A 27944-nucleotide genomic window follows, 5' to 3' on the forward strand; every position below is an offset into this window, starting at 1 on the left:
CACATGCTCCAGGACAAACTCAGGACTACAGCAACTGGAGAGGCACATTTTCTATCCTCCTGTCACCTAAATGCAAATCACACATATACCAACTAAGAGCAGAGACATTTTAGAGGTGAAGCTCTTCCACTGGAAGTACAAAAACTGAACAAGCCCTCTCCCAACTGGAGAGGGAGGACAGTGCTGGATAAAACAAACTTTCAGAAAGTAACTGTTGCCAGTATAGCTCTGATAATAGTACCTCTAAATACCATTTAGAGACAGTTTTTCCTCCTTAAGATTGCACACAAGTCTGAACATGTAGGTATTTTATTTATCAGTGGGCTACCCTGGTGACCAGCTGATATCAAACCAGCCATAAATGTCAGAGATGCCAAATGCCTTAAAGGCAGGTGAGAAGTGTTAATGCTGTTGCTCAAACAAGGCCTCATTACTACTCCAGACAACAAGATTTTTCACTCCCACCCTCTTTACAGCCTTTAAAAAGACATAATAATCTGCTTACAACTTACTGTGTACAGCAGATCCTCTGGAGTTACAGGGCTGATGAAAATGGTACGGAGACATCGCAGGCAAGCTTCAATAAACTTCAAATCTGGCGAGAGCAATCCTATAAATATGGACACATCAACCATTCAGTCTCATTATCTTTGCTTATTTCAGTACTTTAGGAACATTTACTAACACAGATCCATCAAGGGAGGAGTACCTTGCAATAAGGCTGGGATAATATGGCAGTCTAGGAGGGATTTGACATTGTTCTCTGTCCCCATGGCAAGGCTGCCCAGGACCACTGCACATTCTGTTCTCAGCTCCGTGCTTGAGGTCTCTTGCTGGAGTAAATACAGCAACCTGCAAACACAAGTATTTTTAGAGGAAAATTCATATGGAAGAGAAAATTTAAGTCTAAAAGAAAATAATCTGAATTCTGCTATGTAAAGATGATGAAAACCTTAAAAGAAAGATGAAGACTGAGCAAGAGAGTAGAGTAACACTTCATTCACAACCTTTTCAAACTGTCTGTTCCTACACAACTTTTACTTGGTGTAGGAAAAAAACCCGCTGCCCTTTCTTAAAAAGGTACTGTCACAGTACTGACATCCAGGATGGGCCTCTCACGGTAACAGGGAGATCCCAAATCTCACTTAGAGGAAATGAGTTTGCAGTTTGAGGCTGATGGGAAAGGGAACCTTAACACCTGATTACCATTGTGGGGATGGTTATCTTTGGCAGTGATTTCTTCTGGGTCACAACTGCAAAGTAACTCCATCACCAAGCACAAGCATGGGGTGGGCTGAGGGTAATCTGAGTTTGGAATACTAAGAAATGATCACATAAGCAAAGAAAGCCCAGTAAAGTTGTATGTGCAGAAAGGCAGCTGTATTGGAGCTACACAGAATCACTTCAAGCCTAAAGCCCATCTTGCCAATGGTGTCATTTGGGTCCCAATCAATTTGTATTCTTTCTACAGTATCAAGAAGCAAAATACATAATCAGTGGTATGTGAAATCATCACTAATGAAAAATTGCACTCCCTCAGTCCTGTGGAATCAGGTAGCTTTGCACTACTATTACTTTTTTTTTTCCTCTGCTGTCTAGAGCAGGTAATGACAGGAAACAAAAGCTTCTGTGGTCATGTACAAACATATTGAGAGATCCTGGCTAAAATTCATCGTGGAAAAGAAAAGAGAATATTGAGCTCCTATGTGGAAAGCACAATCTCATCTACTGTTCTAACCCTGGCTGACTCCTCTGCTCTATGTGTTGGTAAATATTGATCTAATTACTAATTAAAACATGTCAGTAGCAATAACCTTTTTAAAAATAGCTTTCAATAACCTAGAGGCCAATTTAGAAATTCAGAAATGCAAGACTATTTCCTTCCATTTTCACCAGAAAGTCCTGAAAACCTGCTCTGTGTCTTCCCTGTACAGACCACACCAATGGCCTTCTCTCATTATCAAGGCCTTCAACAAATAACCTGCTTCTTGTATGCAGAAATGTTCAGTCACAGAATCACAGAATCATTTAAGTTGGAAAAGTCCTCTCAGATCATCAAGTCCAACCATTAACCCAGCACTGCCAAGGCCACCACTGCCCCACGTCCCCAGATGCCACATCCACACAACTTTGAAATCCCTGCAGAGATGGGGACTCCACCACCAATGCCCTGGGCAGCTGTGCCTGGGCTGGGCAAGCTTCTTCCAGGTGGGATTTTCCCAATCTCCAACCGGAACCTTCCTGGCACAGCTTGAGGCTGTTCCCTTTCCTCCTGTCCCTGTTCCTTGGAGCAGAGCCCGACTCCCCCCAGCTGTCCCCTCCTCTCAGGAGTTGTGCAGAGCCAGAAGATCTTCCCTGAGCCTCCTTTTCTCCAGGCTGAGCCCCTCCCCCAGCTGATCCCGGTGTTCCAGCCCCTTCTTCAGCTCCGTTCCCTTCCCTGGACACGCTCCAACACCTCAATATCATGTCCTAAAAAGACTTTTTTCCCCAAAAAAGATTTTTAAAAAATTCAAAAGCACATGAAATTCTGAAGGCTTTTCTCTTCCAAGGAAAGTAATTGCTATTTTCTTTCCCATTAACGCCCCACACGTGGAACAAATGTTACAGTTCTGCTTCTCTTAAAGAGCAAAAATTAAACACATTGACTACAATCTAAAGTCTAACATGCTTAAAATAGAAAGCCTTACCTAAACTTTATAATTAGTGAAGATCAAAATTTAAGTTCCCATTTTACATACAATAAGTCCTGAAATACTAATAATATCCTTTTCTACATCTTTAAAATAAGTTTGAGGTTCAGATCAGGTGTTCCACAGAGCTAGACATGCTTATTGTAATATTTTCTATTTCTGTCTTTAAAAGACAGAACTGACACCAAGTAACATTGAAAATTAGGTACTTCCATGACAAACTATAAAATTACAAAATGTTTCAAGTGAAGAGAATCCATATAGTCACTAAATATAAAACTTTATTAATAAAGTACTGTCAAGCATCAAAGATAAAGATCCACATCCTTCTATTGTCCAGGGGAACATCCTGGACTGGTTTGTTGTTCCCAAGCTCTAGCCTAGACAAATTCAGCAAGGATGTAATTCATTCCTACTTTACACTAATATCATCAGGATAAAAAAGAAGAAAAATGGCATTTATATGCAGGGGACAGAAGGGAAGATTATACTTTGGATTTTGGAAACTTAAAAATACGATTAAGTTACTTGTTCATAGTTCAAATGTTCTAAGAACACAGTACCCCTGCATAACCTGAATCCCTGATCTGCAGCCTTATCCCGTATCAGGCAGCTTTTGGATTCCAAACCAGCAGAAATACTGGAACAAGGCTGTGCTAGAACCACCACAACACACTTCTGTGTGCTTTGGAGGAAAACAAAAGCACAGACACACAGAAAAGGTTGTCTAAACAGCAAAAAGGTGCTAATGTTCTTGTTGACACTCTTCAGCCTGTGGTCCTGCAGTAAAGCTCATTACAACAAACAGGAAATTAGATAAACCTGATGGAAGGATCTTACATCATCTTCACGAGCATTTTCCATGGTTTTAAAATGCAGTGTTTGGATTTTTTTCAAACTTCTATAAGGCTTCTTCAGATATTTTCCACTTACATTTATATAAAATACAACTTCTGCCCTTCTAAGGGCAATTAAGTGATTAAGGTTTTTTTTTTTTCTCAAGTGACAGGAATGATATCCAGGAAATTATATTCAAATGAGGAAGGACAGCAAATCCATCCAGAAAGACACTTCAATGGACACTTCATGGACTCCATGAACAATCATGCCAAGAAACAGAAATGAGGTCAGCTGGAGGCATGATGCACACCTGGGAAAACCATGGATTATTTTAAAGTAGAAAACTTTCACAGGAAGAGCTGCTGAACAAAAGGGAAGTAGAGTGGCTTGGCAAGGAAGAGACTCAGCTGCACTTTCTCTTTCCTTTGATGATGACTGAGTGGGGTGTGATGCACCTGAGTTTCACACCATAAAACACATGTGCATGATTTAGACCTCCCCAATCCAGTCTGAGCACCAACCTCACAGTTAAGAAGAACAAAAATTCCCCTTTTCACATTCCAGCCCATTCACAAGTTGTCACAAAAATTTCTCCAGCTCCTAAAACACCTGGCAAGGAGATGAAACTCAGTACTTCCTCAAATCCCATAGGCAGGCACGTGGAGGAAGAGCCCAGGATAACAGTTTGAGTGCTGTGAAGCTTAAGACATCTTTCATCAAAATATGTTAATAAATAAGGGCTTTAACTGAGTTACGATTAGCTGAACATTTCTTACCAGCCCCCTTGCAAAGGGGATGAATACACTACTTGTGGAATTATTGTATTTTATTCTACCTTGGAAGATGCTTGCATTCCACTCCATTGCAAGAAGGCCCAAAAGCTCTTCCCTGAAAATCCCTGTGATGACCCCTGTGATGAAAGCACTGCTGAGGTGAGTTACCCCTGCTGGCTGACAGAACATGGAATAAAAAGTCACTGCATGCTTAGAGATGACCTCTGAACATGCTGGAAGTCCCAGTGAGAGTCAACTCCAAACAGTGAATGAAATGAAAGTATTGAAAATAGTTCAAACAAGGCAGGAACACAAACTTTTTTTCAATCTGTTCTTTTTAGTGCTAAAAAGCACTACTTTTCAGACACAACAAGAAGTAATCATTTTCCCCAGAACTTCCCAAAGACAGAACCAAGTATAATTTTACAAGCCTTCAGAATAATTTCTGTACAAAAATATCTAAAGTGACAAATTAAATAGCTGTAGAGTCTTATACAAGAAGACTCAAAAATGAGTGATTTTTGTGACTACTAGTCACAAGTCACATCTGGAGTGAGATGCCAGTTTCCCTTCTGGAACCAATGGTAATTCCAAATCTCCAGAGGCTGGATCCAAGAGATCTGGGTTAACTACTCCCTAAAAAGCCCTACAAAGCAAAGACAACTGCTTCTGAAATATTTCACACAGTGCACAGTTTTTTAAAGAGCCAAGTTGAGCAGTATGCAGTGTTGTAAGTAGCTGCACAGAGAGCTTTTCCCTTGGGAGTAAATCAAGGAGTCTCAGCTTGCTGCTCTAGTAATTTATCCTACTGCTTAGACATCCTTACTAACATTAATATTCCATGAGCTGCTCTATATACACCACCAAATCTGCATCCAGTCTGATCCTTCATGTAACTAAATCCAACTTTGGGGAGTTTCAATACCTACTGAGCTGCAAGAGGTCTGGATTTGAAACTCCACATTTTTCATTACTCCAATCAAGTTTTCCCTCCCCTTCCTCTTTAATGATGTTTCATTTGGAAACAGCCCTGGCTCCTGCCCTGGAGCCCTGTTTACAGCAGGAATATTCCCCCAGCACGCCATGGGTTCCTGTCCTGGTTGCCACCCAGGTGCTCCCAGCTCCCTCGAGGTGCTCACACTCCCTTCCAAGTGACTTGAAGGCTACTGAGGTGGCTGCAGCACAGCCTCTCCTCTTGGTTATTAAACCAAAACCCTCCCTCCCAGTGCATCACCACTGTCAGATCTCCAGTCTGAGCTGAATTTATTCAAATGTTTCCCCCTAAGACTATTCCAGGACCCACTCAGCAAAACATAAATACATCCTTTCTTTGCAGCCATTTATACCACAACAGGAACACAGAGCCCCTAGAATCAGAGATAAATTTACACCAACAGCACTCACTTTTTAACTTCCACAGTGAATTACACTGGTTCAGTTGAAGACTATTTTTGAGATTATAAAAGCCTTTTGTTCCACAAAAAGTGTGTTAATAGGCATTACACAAAACAACATCACCTAGTCTTGCTTCAACCATCTTATCGCTTTGCTCAAGACCGATGTCTTATTCCTGTGTTCACCACTGGACTGTTCATTCAATTTACTTTGATAAAACACATTCAAACTTTATCCGAAATTTTCCAGAAATTCCTGTCTGATTTAGAATATCAGCCAGCTTATGTCCACCATCTGAACAACTACTGTTTATTAAGACAAACCAATTTTAAAAGGTTTTTGTCTGAGGATGACCTTATACCAAAAATCAAGCTGTTTTTACTTCCCATTCACCTGCAGTTTGAAATACCCCATTGTATACAAAAAGATTACACTACAGCCTCACTGAGTTTGATATCACCATACAATATCCTGCATCAGCACATGAAAGAGGATGTCAAGAACACATTTTTGAGTAGTTTTGTACAGGTTTGACTCTTCCAGCTCCTTAAGAAGAAGTACCATGAGGTATCATAAAGCTACCTTCTACATTATATTTTTAAACTTGAAACTTAAAATTCTAATAAAAGAAACACAATAGAAAAGTAGCATTAGAAGTACATCTTGTATTAACAACCTTCTTTTTGCTGTTAGAACAGGCACTTCAGAGATATGGGGTTGTATAGCTTCTAAACAACAGCTCTCACACAATTCTGCTGACTACAAATGTTTGCCTTGACTCACCTGTACTCCACAGCTGTGTTAGAAGAATACCTTGCTCCAGTTACACACATCATCCTTGTGGAGAGAGTTATTCCTCATTAAGAGATGTCTAATTATGCAATCAGGTCCTGACTCCTGACTTGATTTGAGGAAAAGCAAAGGACAACCACAGGAGAGCCTCTGCTCCCCACCTCTTTCACCACCCTAGAGCAAAGCAAGCCTTGGAAAACCAGCAAGGCAGGTGAAGCTCCTTCTCCTAAGAGAGCAAACCACAGCACCTGTGCACAGATCCCTGCCCTGAGGGGTGCATGACAGAAAATCCCAATGCAAACTGCACCAAAGAACAGAACAAGGCATCAGGAAACAATTGTGTCCTGACCTCTTAAGGACATTCAAGAAGTCTGGACTAAACACTCACTAATGTGCATGACAGACCTCACAGTGCTGAGTCCAAGTGCATGGAGTTCCTGGAAGCAAGCTGGGAACAGGCCAGGGACAAGGAAGGTCCCAGAAGATGTGCAGACCTGATAAGAGCACATTCACTGACAGCCCCAGCAGAGGCCAGCCCTCAGCTCCTGCAGGCGCCAGGACAATCAGGTGGGCACAGAGGAGCACTGGAGGCATGAGGAGCTCTGACAGATCCTCAGGCCTTGGTCTGAGGCAGGATCAAACATGGAACCGTTTGAAGTGGCTGTCCTGGTCAATTTTCCAGCTCCCATTGATGGAGATTCACGGCACTGCCATCCCAGCAGCCCCTCAGCATTTCAAGGCACATTTCTCCACTGCTGTAGGGCAAGTCCTGCTCTCCGCCTTCTCTGTTCATCTGTCTTGTTTTTAACCCCACAGAACAAGGCATGCTTTTTGTGAGAGCTAGTTTTGTGTGATTACTGAGCTGAGGCAGGTCTTGGTGCAGTCAAGCACACGACAAGTGGAGGTAGGACATGGTCAGAAGCACCGAGGGTGGTTCTGAGAGAGGAGCTGTGTTACACCAAGCTGGCATTTCACCGGCACTGCCAGGGGCAGAGCCACCTAAAGCATTTCCTTTCTCATCTTTTTCACCAGGTTACACAGTTACCAAAACAGCAATCTTTTATTCTTTTGGCAAACTCTAAAAGAACACTGCCTGAAGGAATTTGATTATGTTTAACAATAAATCAAAACTTACAATATAATGTTGCTGTGTTTACAGCCCTAGAAACAATTTAAAATTACAATAAATTCTTACTAGTTTCACTTCCATAGGCAACCTAACAGTCTGCTGTGCAGAACTCAAAATTCAAGTGATGGAATGGAAGAGAGTCCCTTCAGCTGTTCTACATGGCCTTGAAAATGTACTCCAAAGAAATTTTAAAGATTTAAAAACCCAACAGTTAAACAGAATCACTAATAAATGCCAGGGAAAGATTAAAATTAGATACACAAAATTCTTTGAGGTGCACCTACCTAGAGAAAGCTTTGGGAAGAAGTGCACTATCACCTTAGAAAGCCAAATAATTGACTTTATGTGATAGGGGAACAATCAGCTGGAAGTTAGAAAATCATTTTCAGTAAGTGACAAGAATGATTTAGTGATTCTGTTAAAGGCCCTGGGTGGCTGGGACTAAGATTTGATTTAAAAGCTGTATTAATTTTGGAGCAAAGGAATAACTGCAGCTCTTAATGAAGTGGATTAGACTTTAAATGCTGAACTCTCAGCAATAATTAGATCAGCAATAACTTCATTCAGGTTTTTTGTCAAAATCAGACAGAACAGAACAGGTAACTACAACCAACAGGAAAACAGAGCTATGCTCTGCTCACTGGAATTTAACATTGCCTTCCCTGTGCTCTGCCATCCCCACATGGAAGAAGGAAGGGAATGATCCCAGGATTGAAAGGCCCTGCTGGTCCTTTCAGTGGCAAACCAGCAATGCTGCATCTCTCCAGGTACCAAGAGCTGCTCCACAGACTTGGAACAGTGACTGATCAGGAACTTCCTCCTGCTCATTTCACTGAAGGGTTTTCTTTTCCAATTCCACCTCTGGGAGCCATTTACAGCTCAGAGGATTGGGAGCCAGCAGCACTACAGACTGCTACTAGATGAACAGCACTTAGTTAGTTCAGAAGTCCTGTTAAGATGACTTAGAAAAGAACAATTTACATTTGAACTGATGATTCCATCAGTTCCCTGAGATTTAGGCTGTAAGAGGACTGACAGAAAGCATTAAATATTGAACTTGGACTCCAAAGAGGTGTCTGATGTGATAGACACACAAGCTGCAGAATTTGTTCTTATAAAACTGCTGAGTAAAGGGGCACACCTGCAATTACTGTGGACTTCTTGGTCTCTACTAGCACTAATGTGGGGCAGAAGGAAAAAAAAAAGCTGAAGGACAGTACAAGTAGGAAACTATTTTTGCCAGTGCTGTTGTATCTTAGCTTTAAAATCTGCCACTTAGCTTTAAGCGGTCTGCCACTTAAAGAACTTGGCCTTAAAATAACTTTTCCCCTCTAAGCTTTAAAAATTCTATTTTCTAGGACTACTACTAAAAAGTAAGAATTTCAAAAAGTAACATTTCTGCAGCCTTGACATGGGCCCAAGGCCAGCATTCCATGAGAATGGAAATTTTATGATTCTAGGAAGAGATATAGAAAAATCACTTCTTAGGAAACAAAATCCACACACAAGCTGGCTATTTCCATTCTGAACAGAGCCAAGTCTGTGCACACATTTGTACAGTTTTAACACCTCCTAGTTTTAAATTCCAGACATGGAAATTCTGCAAGCTTTCTTTAATCAACTTTGTTTTCCCTAACACCCTCTTCAGAACAAGCAGTCCAGAGATGACCACAGGTCAGACTGAACTTTAAAGGGCCCCAAAAATATTAATTTAAGGTATTGATACATGTCCCTTTCCAAAGATGACACCACTGAAGAGCCAGCTAGCAGGAGGCCACTGGCCAAGAAGTGACAGGGATCCACCATTCTTCCACAGCACCTCCTTCCTTTGTTGGAAGATCTTCAAAAAGACTTTGCATTTCTTTGCAATATTTTAAAATAATAGGGCTATTTAATATATTCCAGTAGTATTTGGCCACATTTCAAACAAAAGATACTTCTAGACTTATTTCCAAACCCCATATGAGTTTGCTCTAATATTTGAAGGTACTGTTTTCTTTTCTACTGAGTGACAGATCTGAAGGGGTTCCTTGGGTCTAAAGAGTATTTTCTGAAAGCTTGATAGAAGAATACTTGGGGAAGGAGAGAGAAGCAAGAAATGAGTAAAAAAACAACCTGAACCACAGGACAAAGCTGCAGCAGAATTCTAACAATTCTCATTAGAGAAGAGAATCAACTTCCCATGGGAGCCTGCAACTGAACTCTGTGAAAAGAAAAAGGTTCTTAAAGACATAAATCAAATCACTGAGCGAGAGGCCTGGCTTTGCAGACTGGAATTCCACAGGCCCCTGTACTCCACCAGCTCCACTGATTAGAAGGCACATCAAAAGAGCCAAAGGATTCCCACCTCCTTGACAGAACAACCAAAGGGGTTCTCTAATCCAAACAGTCTATAATCTACTGAAGTCTGTCTGCAACACCTTGAGGAAATTGCAAAGCCTTCAGAAAGGCACCTGGGGGTAGATGATGTCAGGTTATAGCCAGGGAGGATGACCTTTGGTCACAATAACTCAATGTATTTCAGCTAGTCCTCCAGTCTGAAGAGCCTTTTCTGAAGATCTCTGAAGATATTTCTGGTCATCTGAGAATAACTTGTCCTGAAGACAGGACAAGTGTGATAGTTCACTTTTTAACATTTCCCAGGGCCAGTCATGTCTCTGCAGTTGTAGATTAACTGCATAATTCACCTAGACAGCCAGAAGGCATTAACAACAATTAAGAAAAAAGCACTTTTGAATTTTCCTTACTGGGCACAAAACAAGCAGCAGCAAAAAGCAGGATAACTGAGGGAACAGAAGTCCTACAAAATGTAAGAACAGGCAGATTCTAGATTTGAAAGGTGAAGATCTTCTGTAGCTTTTAAAATGGGAACCACAAGAATCAGCAGGACTTGCAAAAACCCCTTAAGACCTGTTGCTGATAGAAATTCCTTAAATTTCTCATAATCTTCAACAAATTCCCATTTTCATATTTTCATCTCCTGTGAAGTCTTCTCTTCACCTGTTTGTAGCTGGTCAAAAGGGAAGATAACCCAGCAGGTTTTGTACAGGGGTGGCCCCACTGCTAATCCCTAGAGAATTTCAAGGGCCAGCATTGGCACAAATTCAGTGTGTCAGTGAGAAGATACTCTCTGCAAATAAAAAGCATTTTTGACAAGGCAGCAGAAGCAGCTCTCAGGCAGAATAGTTTTGGACCTGGTTGCCATTTAAGCAAAAAGATACAGGTGGGTGCCACACTGACAGCACAAGGACTGCAGTGCTCAAGGTTTCCATTCTCCATTGCTGCAAACTGAGGCTGAAAGAAAGCTAGAGGAGAAGAGGGATGAAATGAAAGCTGTAGTGAGTAATCTAGCAGTTAAAGTCACCTGTTCAATTTGTACTAGTGGAATCAGGGTCCAGAAAATGTTAACATCAGCTGAAGCAGCAAGGTACAATAAAGTATGATCAATGGTTTTTAATCCTCTGAAGCAAGTGGAGCAGACAAGCAAATTATCTCAGATGTTTTTCAATATTTTAAATTAAATCTTAAATATAACCTTACACATTTTCAGTTATGAACTCACCAGGCAATTGGCTGAAGAACAGGATTAAGATACAACCACTGCATCCATCATTAATATCAATATCAAAAAAATAGATTTTATTCCTGAGCTGATAAAGTTCAATAAAAACACCAAGACTACTTTAGAGAATTCTATGAAATTCTAAATGAAAAGCATTACTCAACAGCCTGTTCTGTAATACATGATTTTAACAGATATTTCAAGTGTCTCTCAGTTATGTTAGAAAAAGTATTCAGTCAACTACAATCAAAGTTAAAACAAAAAAGTGCCTGTGATCGAAGGATCATTATTCCAGACCTGTTGTGAATCAGTGAAAAGGAGAGTAGCAAAGGACATACCTTGGAACTGCTCCCAAAACAATCAAGTTGGCTTTTTGTTTGTTGTTTCCAATTACAGCATTTTTCATATCTCTGTAAATCCAGAAAGAAAAACAAACCCTGGTAAATTATGCTGAGGTACTGAGGGCTTATCTATAGAATTTACTATTTCCATGAGGCTTATCAAGCAGTTTTCCACCTGTCCATGCTGCAGCTACAGACTGGGCAGTGCTTCAGGGCACAGTTTCCTCAGCCCACAGGAAAATACCCCAGAGCTCTGGGATTCCACTACATCCCAACTCCTGCAAGTAAGCAAAAACCCAAACTGTCTCACATGCACACCATACACCAAGAAGTCTTATTACTGAGAAAAACTAGATATACTGGTTCTTTGTGCCCACATTGTCACTAGACTTCTAAAACAATTTAAAAACCCCACTACTGGTTGGGAAGTCAAATATTGGTAATTTAAAGTATTAACTGAATAATCTACTGGGTGCAGGGAAAGGCAAGCTAAGAAAAAGGAACAAGGAACCATCACCAGTCTCCAGAGACCAGGCCCTTTACTCTCTCCACCCCAGGCTTTCTTTCATGTATTTCAGCAGGACACCTAAACATCTGTACATCAAAACCTCAGGAATTAAGTGGAAATCAGAGCATTTTCCCACCTGAGAGTCACTGCAAGGTTACACACATTACAGGCATTCATACTGTGGTACCAGAACATGGGATGAACTTTGGAAAGTGGACACTGGTTGCACGCACTAAGAATTCCTATGAAAACCTGTGGTTTGCAACCTTGTTCAGAAAATTGCTATGCATCTTACAAACTATCACCACCTGCTCTTTTTTTCTCTTTAAATGAGCACATTGAGCATACATGAACATCCAGAGAATCTGAAAGCAAGCTTGCAACTTAGAACTGGTTTCCGAAAATCAAGATGATTCATTTCTAGGAAGCTTTCTAGCTGTTGGGACCTTTAAGAGCAGAGAATAAAGAGAGATCAACTTCAGGTAATTCTTTATCGTCAAAAACCCAAAACCAGATTGATTATAGTGTTAGCAGCAAAGTTGATAAGTTAATCATTATGCATATAATTTATTCAAACAATTTGGGAGTGTTAGTGGTTGCTTTAAGTGAGCACATTTTCTTGCCTCTATATCTCTCCCAGCTGCTATCTGCAATTTTAAAGAAAGGTAGAGCAGCCCTGTCCTGTAAGGTCTGCCCTGGCCAGCAGGAACACTATACAGTCCTTTGGTGTGCACTGAAAAAGCAGAATTCACTGCACCAAGCAGTTGTCCCAGGTGCCCCAAGCTTAACAACTCCCTCCACTAGAGTTGTAAAATACTTCTTAGCCAAGGCAGGCAACACCTTACTGGCACAAACGGGACCTTCATAAAGCTCAATTAGCAAAAGGTAATTGCCTGTTCTCCCTGAATTTCTCCACATGCTCTCTCCTTGCATGCACAAGAGTACTCAAGGAATTCCAGGCTAGCTCCCATTCTAGCTGTGATCTCAGAGCTCCAGCACAGGAGAATCTCCAAAAGCAGCTCAGCTGCAGTTCTGTGCACACCTGAACCCAGCAGAGCCAGGAACCCCCCTGCCAAGGAGCCACCACTGAACAGCAACAGCCAGCCCAGCACAGCTCCACTTAGCCCAGCAGCAGTGGGAAATGCTGCACCCCCTGTTGTGTCTCCCTAAGGTGGGTAACTTCACACCACGAGGTGGGAGGTAGAGGAGAAAGAGCAAGGTCAAGAGACAGGCTAAGCTGGAAGCCCCTGAAAATTCCACAAATGGAGTTGAAGTTGTCACTAAAATCAGAAACAGTACTTCAGTGGTTTCTATGCTGAACCCTTCACATTAAAGGTAATTTTTAAAAGCTTGTGAAATACAAGAGTCAGTCCAAAACAGTGGCAGAAGCAAGGGTCAGATGTCTCAGAGGAATAATGGAAACTGCACCAACAGATGTGTCAAGTTCAGGTACTGAAGTGCTCAGGTCACTCCAGGACTTCTGAAGAGGCTGCCCTGAGACACCAGAGTCATCAAAAGCTGCACCATACCCACAACCTGCAGAGGCATCTCAGGCAGCTAAAGAGGAGGCACGAACCAAGCACTCTGGAAACTAACAAACAGATTTTGGTGATGTTTTAATACCCTGTGCTTGTGATTTTACATCGTATTTTGTGTTTTAAAAAAAAAAAAAAAAAAAAAAAAAGAACCCTTCACATTAAAGGTAATTTTTAAAAGCTTGTGAAATACAAGAGTCAGTCCAAAACAGTGGCAGAAGCAAGGGTCAGATGTCTCAGAGGAATAATGGAAACTGCACCAACAGATGTGTCAAGTTCAGGTACTGAAGTGCTCAGGTCACTCCAGGACTTCTGAAGAGGCTGCCCTGAGACACCAGAGTCATCAAAAGCTGCACCATACCCACAACCTGCAGAGGCATCTCAGGCAGCTAAAGAGGAGGCACGAACCAAGCACTCTGGAAACTAACAAACAGATTTTGGTGATGTTTTAATACCCTGTGCTTGTGATTTTACATCGAATTTTGTGTTTAAAAAAAAAAAAACCAAAAAAAACCCAACAAACAAAACTGAAAACAACACTACCCAACTTTTGTGACTCCTGCCCCAATCCCTAACAGAATGGTTTGTTAACATTATAACCATTTAATAAGTATTCCCTATTAGAATTTGATTTAGAGACCCTTTCACAAGTGGCAGGAGCATGGCCAAGTTCCATAACACTCAAGTGGAGAAGGTTAGTGAGGGCACAGTCCTGATCTGTAAATTATTCAGATTAATTTCTCCATCCCATGTTCATAAAGTTCCTCAGAAAAGTTGTCAGATAGGTAAGAAATGGCACAAGCTTGAGATTTCTGACAGATCCAACACATGCACATTTGACCAACTTCAACTTGCAGGCAAGCCAAACACTTTCAGATTGGTAACATGACCAAAAGCTGTCAGACAGGACCCAAAGGTGCCCATGTCTGTGTGCACTCCCAAGCTCCCTGCCACGCTTCTCTCTTCCAAGCTGCCACCTACAGAAGTGACCCCATTCAATACACAGGAAACTGTGCACATGGAAAGCAAGAACGCCCTTAAAATGCCATATTCAAATGCTGCATAGTAGTAGACTTTTGTTGTGTACTATGAAAAATAATTATGTAATTCCATATGTTATTTTATAGAGATTTTCCTGATCAGGAAGCTAGTTCCCTAAGAAGCAAGGAACTACCATATGCTGTCCTAGACTACCAGGTCCTTGGTGAATCATAAACCTTGGAAAAACTGAGGGCAACTCCCACATTTGAGAACATTACCTCCAACAAGTTCCAGCTTGACTGATTTCACATCCAAGACATCATGAGATACATCCAAGGAAAAAAAGCAGCAAAGATCATTATCTTGTACAAAAGGGAACAAAGAAGCCTCAGAAATTCGGTCCAAAACTAACCCCCACTTTATTTCCAAATGTCAGGCACCCTGCTCCCATTTCCTCTGTGCAAAGGAGTCCTTGGCATGAGGAAAAAGGGAACAGCAGTAACAATGCAGCTACAGGGAGAGGAGAACTTCAGAAGTACAAAACATCCATGGTGACTCCAGGCCTAACCTGTGACAGGACCATGATCCAGAGGGAGATGCAGCCTTTCCAACTCCCAGCTCAGGTTATGAGCCAGCTGCCAGGCACCAGCACAGCTGGAGCAGCCTCCCAAGACAAACTCAGAGCTGGCACCTGCACCCAGAACACCTCAGCACCAGGGAGTTTCTCAGCTCAGAACAGCAGCTCTGTGGAGAGTCAGAAGACAAACCTGAAGCTCCATAAAATAGAGCCCTTAAGATGCATTTGAGGTTGGCTGGGTTTTTGGTTTGGGCTTTTCTAATATCCTGAATATTAAATCTTAGTTTAGGTTCAAACTAAATTCCAAATCATTTAACAAAATAACCTGCATTACAATCAATTTAATGCACAGATTTAAAATCTGATATTTATGCTGACATGTATTATAGTGCAATAAAGTAATTTACATGGAAAAAACCTGCAAGAAGGAATAACACAGGCTGCCAACAATAAAATACTGCAGAGCTCCTAGCTAAGTGCTTGGGAATATTGCTTCTTGAAGTGCTAAACCAGCTTTTTCAATCTCTTATTGCTTCTTAAAGAAATAAAAATATTGTTTCATCAGTTGAACCCGTGACCATTCATCTTTAAGTTATGAAACAACCTAGAGGCTGGAAAAGTAGAGTGATTTTCTTCCTACAAACTTGAGAAGAGCAGAAAAAACTATCAGGTGGTGTTTATCAGCTCTAACAATGTTTTGGAACATTGCAACCCAAAAGCAATCAGTTCAATTAATTAGCTATAAATAAAGTGCAGTGCATGCTAGAATATGAACACATTTTAGGAGTATATTAAACTAAAGAAAAATCTAATTTCCATCTAAATACAGCTTGACATGATTTACAAGAAGAGCTAATTTGCCAACTGTGTATGAAGATCTGGTTTTATTCCGATAGTTAATGTGTAATTGTTTAAAGGCACCAGATATAGTCACTTCAGACAAGCAAGAAGTGACATTAACTATAACAGTCTGCAAGTAAAATATGGTTTTTCAGTTTCAATGATTCCTAACCAATAAAAGCCAATATTATCAAAGGTCTACATCCTGAGAAAATTAGCAGTCAATGAAAATTACTATTGCAGAAGGAAGCTGAGGCGCTGACCTTTATCCTACGCTGAAGTTACTGAATTCAACATCTTAATGAAGTCAGTTCTAAGTTTGGGACTCCTCCCACAGAATAAAACCCCAGTGAAACACAAGAGTGAGCTCAGGTCCCAAATGAGAAAGAAGAGACTTTCACAGCATCCTCAGTGAGCCCCCACACCTGCATCTCTCCTGCAAAAGAAATCCTGAGAAAGCAGCATGGATACAAGGACAAGGTGACTATTTGGCTCTACCTCTGTTTTTACATATAGTAAATCAAGCACAAACAGAATAAATTATAAAGTTCTGTTAGGAAGCCCTGGAGCTTTCCTACATCACCTTCCACCAAAGCAACACAAAAGATCTTGAAACGAGCCAGAGCGACTTGAGGAAGCAGCCACAGGAACTCCACAGAAGAAGAGGAAATAAACAGCCTGCATGACATTTCCTCATCTATGGCTTTTGAAAACAGCAGAGAGCCATATCTCAGGGGTTCCTAGACAGAGAGGGGTATCAAACACGAGCTGAACAATCACAGAAGGAAAAGTAGCCCATGGCACCTCCGGCCAATGCTTTCACTTTTAGTATGAAATAGTTCCAAGAGACTCTGAGCCAGCTATGCAGCCAGACAAAGCTCCCAACACAAAGCACTGTCAGGGCTGGAGATTTATCTAGCAGGGGCTGTCCAAAGTCACAACAACAGAGCAACACAAAGCAGCATTCTCAAAGGTTTCAAAAACTCAAAATGCAACCTTCTAAAAAACTGAGGTACTGCAACTGGTACAGGGACACAGCTCAGACAAAAACCAGCTGCCCCAACTGCAGGAGAGTTTCTAAGTTTCAGGATCATATTAGCAAATGGCACCTGTACTGGCTGGACTACAGCCAGAAGCTCACTGGGGAGGAGCTAAGTTTGGATAATTGTGCTTCCTACAGCTTTTGTCTCCTCCTCCTCCTGCTCCCTTTCCTCCACTCTCCCATTTTTATAGATGGATGGAAGGCAATGTCAAGATTTAATGACCAGGTTTTGCATGTTAAAATACACACATCACTGTTGTCACCGACTATGGCTTGAAGCTGTTTTCTACTCCTTTAGTAAGTAGAGACCAAGATGACTGCTGATCCAACCAAGTGAATACAATTTTACAAACTCCTGTCAACTCAAGCAAACCCCAGAAGTCCTAAATCAACTTATTTTTAAGGTTAACCATCAAGTTGGGAAGCAAAGTTTCAAGATTTCTAATCCCATTCAAAAATATCCATTGATACAACAAAAAAGATGATTTTACAGGAAAGAACAAAGCAGCAAAGCAAGACAGTGTTACTCAACTCCTTTGAATTTTAACACTTAGAAACTGTGAGAGAATCAACATACAGTGCAAACTAAACAAACAACATTTAAACAAAAGCCCCTCAATCCATGGTTGTTCTCAATATTAATTCTGTAGTCTCAGTGCATAAAATCAAAGTGCTGTAGAAAAATAGCACCTGCCTATAATTACAGCACTGCAGAGCAGCAGAATTTAATACACATAATGCTAAAAGTGATCATTTACTCCAACTCCTCCATATCTCAATGCCACTGAAAATGCTTGAACTCGTATCTCAAGTATCCTCTCTGCAGAGGCAAATTACCGTGTCAGGAGCTTCCTGGCAAAGAAAGTCTACCAAAAGAAAGGGCGGTGTTTGAGTGACCCATACCTGTAGTAAGAGATACTGATAGCTTACTCCTACCCTGAATTTATCCTGCTTTCCAATGCTCCTTTTGCTGTGTGTGACAGACTGAAGCAACCTCTCATACCAAACCTTCACTTCCACATTGGAGTTTACATCAGCCAATTCCTGTGCTGCCCTTCTGATCAAGCTTAACAAGGTCAGCCCTCCATGTCTTTGGCTACAGTTTCAACTCAAGTTCCTTTCCAGTCTCTATCTGGACTGACAAAAGGGAGACGCTGCTTTTCCCACTCTCCCAAGCACGTTTTATTGCCTCATCCTTTGCACTGAGTCTGGATATGGTGCTAGAAGTTGCATGAGATCAGTAATGGAGAGACAATTTGCCTCCCTCAGCCTTAAAAACAATGTAACCCAAATGTAAAGTGTTTGAAGTTAGAGGTGGATGGGAGTTCAGCTAACTTCTATTATGCAATCAGTATAAACTTAAAAAAACAAACCAACAAAACCACACGAACCATAGCTGGAGAGAGCTCTGTATTATCAGCATTTCAGCATCAATCTCTGCTATTTAACCACACTAGGTCCTAAAGAATTATCCCAACAGAGGTGTGGGCAAAACAGCCGCAGCTCAGCAGAACTCTCACAAATCCTCACTCAGAAAATCCCTGCTCTGTGATGCCAGATCAGCAAAACATTTCTTTCACAACTGTCCCAAAAGAACCAAACCACGTGAAAAGAGCAACTCCAACACTGCTGCTTCACATGAATGACCCAAAATATCAAATACAAGTAACTGTTGTATCTTTTTTTTTTTTAATGTCTCTATCTTTCCTCAAGGATATTTCACTTCCCAGTGTGCAGTTTAGCTGTGCATCCCACAGCTTCAGCAAAAATTGAATGAAATTTCATTAAACCAAGAGATATCTATAACACTACATTTTTACTGCACTATTCTTCACTCACTGTCCCTTTATTTAAAGTTACTTTTGTCCACTGTCCCATTTTAAACCCACCACTCTTTATCTACAGAATGTCGCCCACGAGAAGTGATCCACATGGAGAATTTTTCAGTTTCATTCAGGACAGCAGAATGCCCTAAAATGGCCTTGCAGCATGTGTTTGGTTGTTTTAAATGTGAGCTTGGAATATTGTTTGACACTGTCCACCGTACCTTAGGCCAACAACCACTGAAGGATCACCAAACCCTACTAATTTAACACAGCTACTACTCATTAGATTATAATAATCTCAAGCCTCTATGGCATGAAGTAAAACTTCTGGTTTTTAATCTCCAAATAGCTATCAGAGCTAAGATGATGTACTGGCCTAGTCAAGCCTAAATTCCCTTTCTCAAATGGGTGTTACCCCACTCTTATTAGAACAGAAATCCCCTAATATTTATATGCCCATAAACTCTCTCATTCTGGAGTTTCTGGACATTTCAGATAAATGCCTGTTTGAAGTATATTTTAGCAAGTAATTCTATGAGCTACCCTTCCTGCTATAATCCCCCAAGAAAAGTATCTCAACAGTTGACATTATCAGCTCAGCACCAAAAACACAGCACACATACTACAGTCAGCTGAATCATCTGGTACACAAATTAACTGGAAAACAGGGTTCTGTCCCTTGTATGTTACTAGAAATATCAACCCTTTATGTTAGCATAAAAGTTCCATATTGCAAATGGAAAATGAGCTTCTTTTGGAAAGCCACTAAATTCAAATTTTTAATTCTGATTCCAATCAGTGCAAACTGGCAACTTGGAACCAGAAACTCCAACACCAAATATGAAGAATCACAACCTCAGCAGCACTGCTGGTTCTGTGGCACATACCCCTTGGGCCCAACCTACAAATTCAGTCTTTAAACACCCTCCACACTCCCAAAGGGCAGAATTATTTCTCCCCCAGCTGCCTGCTGCTTGCACCCTCCCTTGCAGGCAGCCACTGCCTTTGTGTAGCAGATGAATCAGGGGAAGGTAAACTCTGAATGGCCATGTAATGTTCAGCTGTGCTCAGCTTGAGCTCTGTTGCTGGGTCCCACCTCAGCACTCCTGTGACCCTATCCTCTCCAGCTCCATCAGCCAGTCTGACAGAGGCTGTTCCTCCTCCCTCCTCTGACTCTGAGCCTCAAGACATGATAGCAACAGTATCACCACAGTGAGGGTTGTATCAACAGAGGGCTCTTGGAGAAAAGTGGCTTCACAGCCCTCTCTAAAGTAGCAGTGAAATGGAGTCAATAACCATCATTCTCTCATGGGCTCAGAGCAGTAAATGCAAGGCTTGAAATATTAAACATCCCTGTGAGGCTCAAGATTGCTGGCCAAATATCATAGGTACACCTGAAGTTTAGCCTCTAAGTATTACACCAGGAGTTACAAAACATAACAACTTACTTGCCAAAAAAAGCATATGTACCTTTTGCTGCATTACAAAAAATTGCAAAAGTGAGAGCACCTTTTCTCTGTGAGAGGAACACACTTGCACTGAAGTGCATCTCCCTCTCTTCCCTCTGTCTACACCATCCTTCCACCTGACTACAAAAACCACTGCATTGGAAGCCCCTCTTCACAGAGCACTACTTAATGCTCAGATGTTTAAGCCTTTCAGTTCCTCCTCTTCCTCCAAAAAGCCTTCTTTCAGAGCTCAGCTTTTGCAAAAAATCCAACAAGCAGAGGAGTGCTCCCAGCACTACCTAAACCTGCTCCAATTTCTGTCACATCCTGCAGCTCCAAGCCATAAAGAGCCCAGCCTGCAGTTCACAAAGCACCAACAAGGAACTCAGGAGCCTCCTCCCTCTATACATGAATGACTCTGCACAAAAACAATGCTTCCAAAAATTACATCAATTATTGGCTTATTGTTAGCCAATAACACCTCCAAGTTTCAGGCAGGATATGCATTTACTGCAGTGTACTGCCGAGGAGACAACAGAATTGACCCAAATGCACAGGGGCAAACTATGACAGGAACAGCCCTCTAAGGACTGCTCTACTTCCACATGGCCAAGGGAATATGCACAAAACCAAAAAAGCTTCTGCAGAAAACTGAGGTTCATAAGTGCCCACTGAGACTGAAAATCTGATGCAGCTGTTTAGAGATGCAAAATGTGGAAACAAGTGCTGTTCATCTCCTAGTGTTACAGAAAGTTTAACATACAAGAACAAGAAACAAAAAGTAGCCCCTTCACAACTGTCTGAAGAGAGGTAACTGTTGCTCCATTAGAACTGAGATGGGAATTTCCTCACTTCCCACTTCATGAAGTTGCCTCTCATATTTCAGAGTTTTTGTGGTGGTCATGTATGAACACTGCACTGATGATCCCTCCAACAGTCACAGCTGAGAACACAGCACACTATTACACAGCCATCTAAACCTGTGCCCAGAGCATTTATTGCACACCCAAACTACAAAAATAAAATAGTTGGATGCAAAACACACACTGTGTGAGGACCATGAGCCATTTCTGTAGGATATTTCTTTCATTGTGCTGAGAAACAAAATGCTCACACAAGGTTGGAAAACACTTGTCTGCTAATTCCTGCTGGCCATAAAGGACAGGAACAGCAGTAGCACAGGAATTCTCAGTTCACCACAAAGATGGTAATTTACAAGTCTTAAAGGATGACATCCTCTGACTGCTGAGGAATAGCCTGATGAGAAACAGCTGAGACCTTGAGTAAGTCAGGCTTGTCAGAAAAGATGCCCCTTTCAAGCCCAGCCTTGAGGTGGGATTACACAGTTCTCCATAAAATGATAGATTGCCACTTTGAAGGCACCAGGCTAAATGTAATCATAATAAAATGTCTCTCAAAGAAGCCCCTGACCAGCAAAAAAATTAGAGGATGAAAACAGGTATCAGTCTTGCATCTGAACAATGTGGTTCTGAGCTCAATAGCAGGTGAAAAGCAAATGACAGTCTAAGGATCACAACCCAGATATGCTTTAAAAAAAAAATACTGCAAAGCACAAAATGATCCTGCAGGAACAACCTTGGGACAAAGGAAGCTCTTATAAAAGCACAGAAATTTACAGAACCACTTCTGTTCTGTTCCTCTGCCAATAACAGCAAAACACTAAAGAGAACCTCAGAGAGACCACAGCATTTAATGCACTGCAGTATCTGTGTGAGGCAATGTAAGCCCTGCCAACACAAGCTGCACTCAAGAGCTGCACACCTGACATCAGTGCTGACCTTGCAGAATGCACTCTGAGCACACTGGAGAAAACCTGAGCTCTACAACAGCAAGAGGGAAGGGTCACAGGAGCACCTAAGGAGACAAAAAGCAAACCTGTAAAGACCTCTCAAGCATAAGCATGGCCACAATTTAGAGTCCAGGTTTACAGAAGGGAACTTCTGTATTAACCTTGCCCATCCACAAAGTAAAAGGTAAATATACACACTGCCACACAGATGTGGGTATGGAGACAGGCCTTGAACACTTTAGTGCACTACCAGGTACAGTAAAAAAGGCAGTAGTCATCTCAACTTCTCAAATCCTGAAAAGAAATTCAGGATTTAGTGGCAGGTACAATTCTCCCTTTCCTATCCACTATCCACACCCAGATGAGCAGGACAGAAATTATGGGAACAGAAGTTCTGCAGGAAACTTGACATTCTGAAATAAGATCAATAGATCCACATGCAGCAGTAATGGACAAGGAAATGGTTTCTGTTTTCCCAGTAGAAGGAAAATAAAAAAGCTCTTAACCAGGTAAAGCTTTATTGTCTGGACAAGGAAAACTCTGAAAACCACCTCTCTGAAAATTCATGGGAAAGCAAGGAAAAAAGGAGATTTTAATCATTTAAATGCTTTCAGAATATGTAATTAAAGCTTTCTCAAGTTACAAGATGAAAACTGGACTGGCATGATTTTCAAGTTCAAGAAGCATTTAGGTACATTTTACCTTTATCAATGCTCATTCAGAAGTTGGGTTTAATTAAAATTACAAGGATGCAACGAAAAAAAGCCTCAAGCCCAAGTTATTCATTCAAGCATACCAAAAACAGGACGATCATAACTGAAGACAATCGGCAGAAACAAAGCCTCTTACAACAGCCCATTTTCTGATCCTTGATATTCATACAGTTCCATCAATCAAAATAAAAATCTAGGTCATCAGTATTTCCAGCCAGGATGCAGGGAAAAACCAGCACATCTTAGGAAACAAAGATTTTCTGCAAAGGATGCAGCATATCTGGTAAAGCTTCTGACAGGCACTTGTGGAAAAACTTTAATCCTTTCCTACTCAACCCCAAATACTAGATCTCATTCTATCTTTAACATCTCTGCATATACCCTGAAATCAAAGAAGGACAAAGCAGTATTTTTCTGCCCAAAAAGAATTCTGGACTGACAGAAATTTTTAATATATACATTACTTTAAATTCCATCTTTTATATATATTTTAATATTCTTTCATATTCTTGTTCATCTTTTATATAATTTTTTTCTAAATTGGAATGTCACACACCCACCCACCAATATTTGAAAAACAACACATCTGCCACAAAGGACTGGCTCAGAGTCAGTAAAGATACTCTCACAATTAAGATTTCAGCCAGAGCATCACAAATACAGTATTACCATCCAAATCTGCCCTATGAGAGATTTTGTGAAATAAATTGGTATTTTCTTGTCTTTAAATACAAGAAAAGGATCTCAGCATAGAATCCACTGACACCCACAGACAAGATGAATTTCAGATGTTACCCAAGACAAAGATACTGCCTAAAACTCCTGTTTCTGGGAGATCAGTTATACTGCAAAAGATGAATAACATATCAAAAGATAGGGAAGGGATTACCAAGGGTTGTGGGCTCCAGTCCTTTGAAAAGGAAGGAGAGCAGGGACGGAGCACCAGCCATGGCTCAGAGCATCTGCCAGGGAGAAAAGAGGGGCTAAGTCACCCCACTGGGACACTGGATGAGACACATCCTTCCCCAGGACCACCCCACCACCCTTATGAGGAGGGGACCACAAAGGCCAAAGGGTGGAAGCAAAACCAGGCTCCCCTTGGGCAGAGTTAAGAACCTGCACATAGTTCCAGCAGGGTATCTAAAGTTTTTATACAGGCAAGGGGGTATCCCAACCAAGAAAACTTCCAGGATAGTTTTACCTAGACTGGGTTCTTTTAAAGGGACACTCACATGTTGCCCCAGGCATTTGGAATAAGTGTTTTCATCTGCTACTGGGGAACACCTCAGGTCATGCTAAGCAACACAACCAACATTCCTGGCTTTTTGATCTACTTGTTCCTCTGATTTCTCCTGGTGTTTTACTAGACAGCCATAGCCAGCAAGCTACTGGTAAGCCCAAAAAGGTCTGGTTTCACCACCAAAGTCAGTCCTGGGCAAGGACTCATTTGCCACTTTGCTGGAAAAGTTATTCTAGTGGAAAGTTCATGGCCTAAGGACAGCAAGGGAACATCAGAGCTTTGCAGCAGTTTCACTCCTGCTCCTTGACTCACTCTCTCAGTCCCTACCCTGACCGCTGGCATGAAACAGAAGTACTGAAATACAACTTGCATCCAAATTCAGTTCTGTGGGAGCATTCTCTTGCAGCTTACAGTTCCCGTGGGGAGACAGAAGCCAAGCACTAAAAAAGCCAAAGCCAACACGCAGGCATGGCAGCAGGGGAAAGAGTAAGAGGCAGGTACACTGACTTGGCAGTGCAGTAAGAACAAAGAGTCTCAACAGACCTGGAAGAGGAGCAAAACAAGGCCAAAAGGCAGAAATACATCCAAAAAAATTTTCAGTGCTCACAGAATGTTTAACCTCATTTCTGGCAACTGGGAGGCTGTGTTATGAACCATATGCACTACAGAGTCAGAGTCTATATCAATACTATCTCTATATCAATACTGACATATTTGTATTAAGATTTGCCAACTACATTTCTTAAAAAAAAACATAGGAAGAGCTTCTTGCCCTTGACTTATCACTCTCATGGGATCAAGTACACCTGGCCTATGCACAACCAAGAGCCCAAGAGTGTTTCAATGACTTACATGACACCTTGCAGGACTTTTTGGGGATCGAGATCAAACAATCTATCGACATAGTGGCGGCTACTGGCTGTGACCTCCTGCAGAGAGAGAGCAAACAATTGCAACAGTTTACATCAATCCATACATGGCTTATGCAGCAGCAAGTGTACAAAACTTCCCAGGCAAGAGGCAGGGAACCCACAGAACTGTATTTAAATGTGCAGTGTGTTACTGCTGGGCAACGTCACACAAAGATAACCCAGTGTTCAAGTGTAATCTAGAGAAGATGAGGTGCTTATGTAGATAACAACATGGTAAGTGTCAAAGCAAGTTAAAAGAGAGCTATTTATGAACTGCAGTTATTAGCACTGCCTTGAATCACAATTTTAGTATGTTTAATTACTATATAGATTAAAAATAAATTCCTGGAAGAAAAAGTTTCAAAGAGCAGTTACTGTTGCTCAAGAAGCATACCCACAAACAAGCTCTCCAAAAGAAGGAAGCTCATAACAAGACATTTTTCTGCAACTTACTTTGTCATAACATACCTACATTTCAGAGCCTGTGCCACAGACCTGCAATGGGACAGCAGCACAGTACTCCCCACAACTGCAGTTATTCTCACAGTGCTGTATAAGACAAAGAGAATTCTATTCCCAGCAACAGGACTGTGCTTGTAAGCTACTCACTTATGCACCACTGATTTGTTATTCCTTTTGAGAAGATCCAAAAGTCAGAGATGGCAAGCATTCCAAAATACAAGGGTGGGAAAGGGGAAGGGAATTTTCCCTCCAGGTCTCCAGGTTCTCAGGAACACTTGCCAGGATGTGTTGCCATTATATCTCTCTTTTTTCTTTTTTTTTTCCTTTTTGCCAGCTCTCTTTTCATTAAGCTTCCCATTTCTTCCTTATGAGTTTTCTTTGAGAGAAGCTCTAAGAGTTGAAAACTCTTCCTTGCTTTAGCAAGTATCTGCTATGGAGTTGAACCTACTCCTGCTTCCCCACCCCGATGCCAAGAGGCACCAGCAGCTTCTTGCCTGTGGTCTCACATCACAGAGAAGAATCATCTAGAGGCAGCAAGGCTCCTTTGTCTCCAGGAACACTGTTAAATTATGCCACGTAAGTCCTACAGATACACTTCCACCGTGTAACCAAAGACAGTATTTTTGAGAATAGCAATAGACTTCTAGCTATCTGAAGTATGTATTTACATGTAAAACTCTTCTAGACTTCAAAGAACCCGTAGCTTTCTGTTTCTAAAATATGCTGGTTTCCACCCCATCAGCTACGAAGTCTACAGTATGTACAAGTGTATTTATATGCAGGCAGTCCCCTCAAAAAAAAAAAAAAAATTATCGACATAATCAATTTCACGGAACTCTTAACCAAGGTGTATTTTTCAGGAAGCAGAAGGGAAAGCGCCAACCCCCCGCTCTTGCGGCAGCACGCGGGCTGCACCTTTCGCATCGCGACTCCCGGCACCGGCGCGATGCAGCAGGACCGCTGCGCGCCTGGGCCGTCCCCCGGGAAGGGAAGGGAAGGGAAGGGAAGGGAAGGGAAGGGAAGGGAAGGTGGCTGTCACAGGCTCCCCCAGCACGGCGGCTCCTCCCTGCCGCAGGAGCCGGGACGCCGCGAGGAGAGAGCCCCGGTTCCGGCACCAGCTCAGCCCCCGAGCCGGGGCGGGCTGCGAGCGCACCCGGGAGCCCCTGCCCGGCTCCGCAGCCCCCGAGGAAGGGCAGCGCCGACAGCGCCGGGCCCTCCGCGTGCCGAGCAGCAGCTGCCCGGGGCCGGCGAGCCCGAGCCGTCAGCAGCGAACGACACGTCCAGGGCGCCGGTGCCTCCGCAACCACGGAACGGGCTCCTCGTAGGGGGCAAACCAGCGCCGGGAGAAGTTGCGGCGCGGGGTGCGGAGGGAAGGAGCGCGGCCCCGCCGCCCTCACCGCCCCCGCTCCCGGCGCAGCCCCAGGGCCGCTCCCGGCGCCGCCGGACAGCGGGGCCCAGCGGGGGCCAAGGTCAGGCAGGGCCCGGCCCGCGGTACTCACCGAGAGGACGCTCATGCGGAGCGGCGCCTCCAGCACACACGCCATCTTGGCGGAGCGCTCCGGCACCGGCGGCGCCTCAGGCCGGCGGGCGCGGGCTCATGGCGGGCGCGCGGCGGGCGGGGGCCGGGGGTAGCGGGCCGCGCCTGCGCCGCCGCACGCCACCCGCGTGCAGCACGGTGCCCGCTGTGCGCACGCGCGGGGCAGGGCGCGGCCTTCGCGGACCGCGGAGAGTGACGGCCCGAGCCGCGCCTGAGCCCGGTTGAGCCGGAGACCGAGGGGGAACGAGCCCGAGCCGAGCCCAGCCCGAGCAGATCCGAACCTAAGCCGAAAGAGCCCGAGCCGAACACGAGCCCGAGCCTGCCGAGCCTTTGTGCGAGCCCGAACCGAAACGAGCCCGAGCGGGGCCGAGCCCGCCCTTTCCCCTCAGCCTCGCCGCACTCAGTCGGTTTGGGTTGCTTTAGTTTGTCGTTGCTTTTTTTGCCAGCGTTGATTTCTTTGGTTTTGAATTTGTTTTTCACAGAAAACACCCCAAACGACCCAGGACTTCACTAAGATGTGCTACAGGGTCTACAAGATTGCTACTTTTTTATTAGCCCCACTGTATGACACAGCCCGAGGGGACACTGACTGTACCCACCCTGAAGTCAGAACTAAACGGGAGGATGGTAAAACTACGAAAAGATAGCAGAAACATCACAGCTCAGGCTCACACCTCTCAACCTATTCCCTTCCCAGGAAACCAGAGGTTTGGCAGCTGCTGGAGACTGCACAGGATAACAGGAGTACAATAAACATACCTTAGGATGCAGTCACAAGGTGACTTTAATAGATTTTAAAATACTCCATTATGAAACAAGGCTATATCTCTCTGCTGTTTTTCTGAGCAGACTGATGAGATGCTGTGAAAAAGCCTCTGTGCTGGCCTGAGATGGAACAGGCCAACACTTATCTCAGGCACTAGTAACAGCAAAAATAGTTTTAGACTAAGTACACACACTGAAAAAAATACAAGGTTGTACAGAGAAAGGTT

General features: G+C 42.7%; 1 protein-coding gene across 7 annotated transcripts in view; it reads right to left on the bottom strand.

Annotated features, from left to right (window-relative positions):
- The window catches only part of ARMC8 (armadillo repeat containing 8), a 62889-nt gene extending 35837 nt beyond the window's left edge, over positions 1 to 27052 (bottom strand). For 2 of the 7 annotated variants that reach the window (XM_041416275.1, XM_041416273.1), the window contains exons 1-5: positions 26915 to 27052; positions 24895 to 24971; positions 11520 to 11591; positions 710 to 852; positions 513 to 610 (exon numbers count right to left, since the gene is read on the bottom strand). In XM_041416275.1, the coding sequence (XP_041272209.1) occupies positions 513 to 610; positions 710 to 852; positions 11520 to 11591; positions 24895 to 24971; positions 26915 to 26959 (435 nt within the window). In that variant the 5' untranslated portion in view covers positions 26960 to 27052. Of the gene's footprint in view, positions 1 to 512; positions 611 to 709; positions 853 to 6481; positions 6720 to 11519; positions 11592 to 22078; positions 22155 to 23691; positions 23765 to 24894; positions 24972 to 26914 lie in introns of those variants that run through there. The other 5 variants (XM_041416272.1, XM_041416274.1, XM_041416276.1 and 2 more) reach the window with 5 other exon arrangements.
- Between the last annotated feature and the right edge of the window lie 892 nt (positions 27053 to 27944).

Source organism: Onychostruthus taczanowskii, unplaced genomic scaffold, assembly GCF_017590055.1.
Source record: "Onychostruthus taczanowskii isolate IOZ18803 unplaced genomic scaffold, ASM1759005v1 scaffold51, whole genome shotgun sequence".
In the NCBI taxonomy this organism is placed as follows: domain Eukaryota; kingdom Metazoa; phylum Chordata; class Aves; order Passeriformes; family Passeridae; genus Onychostruthus; species Onychostruthus taczanowskii.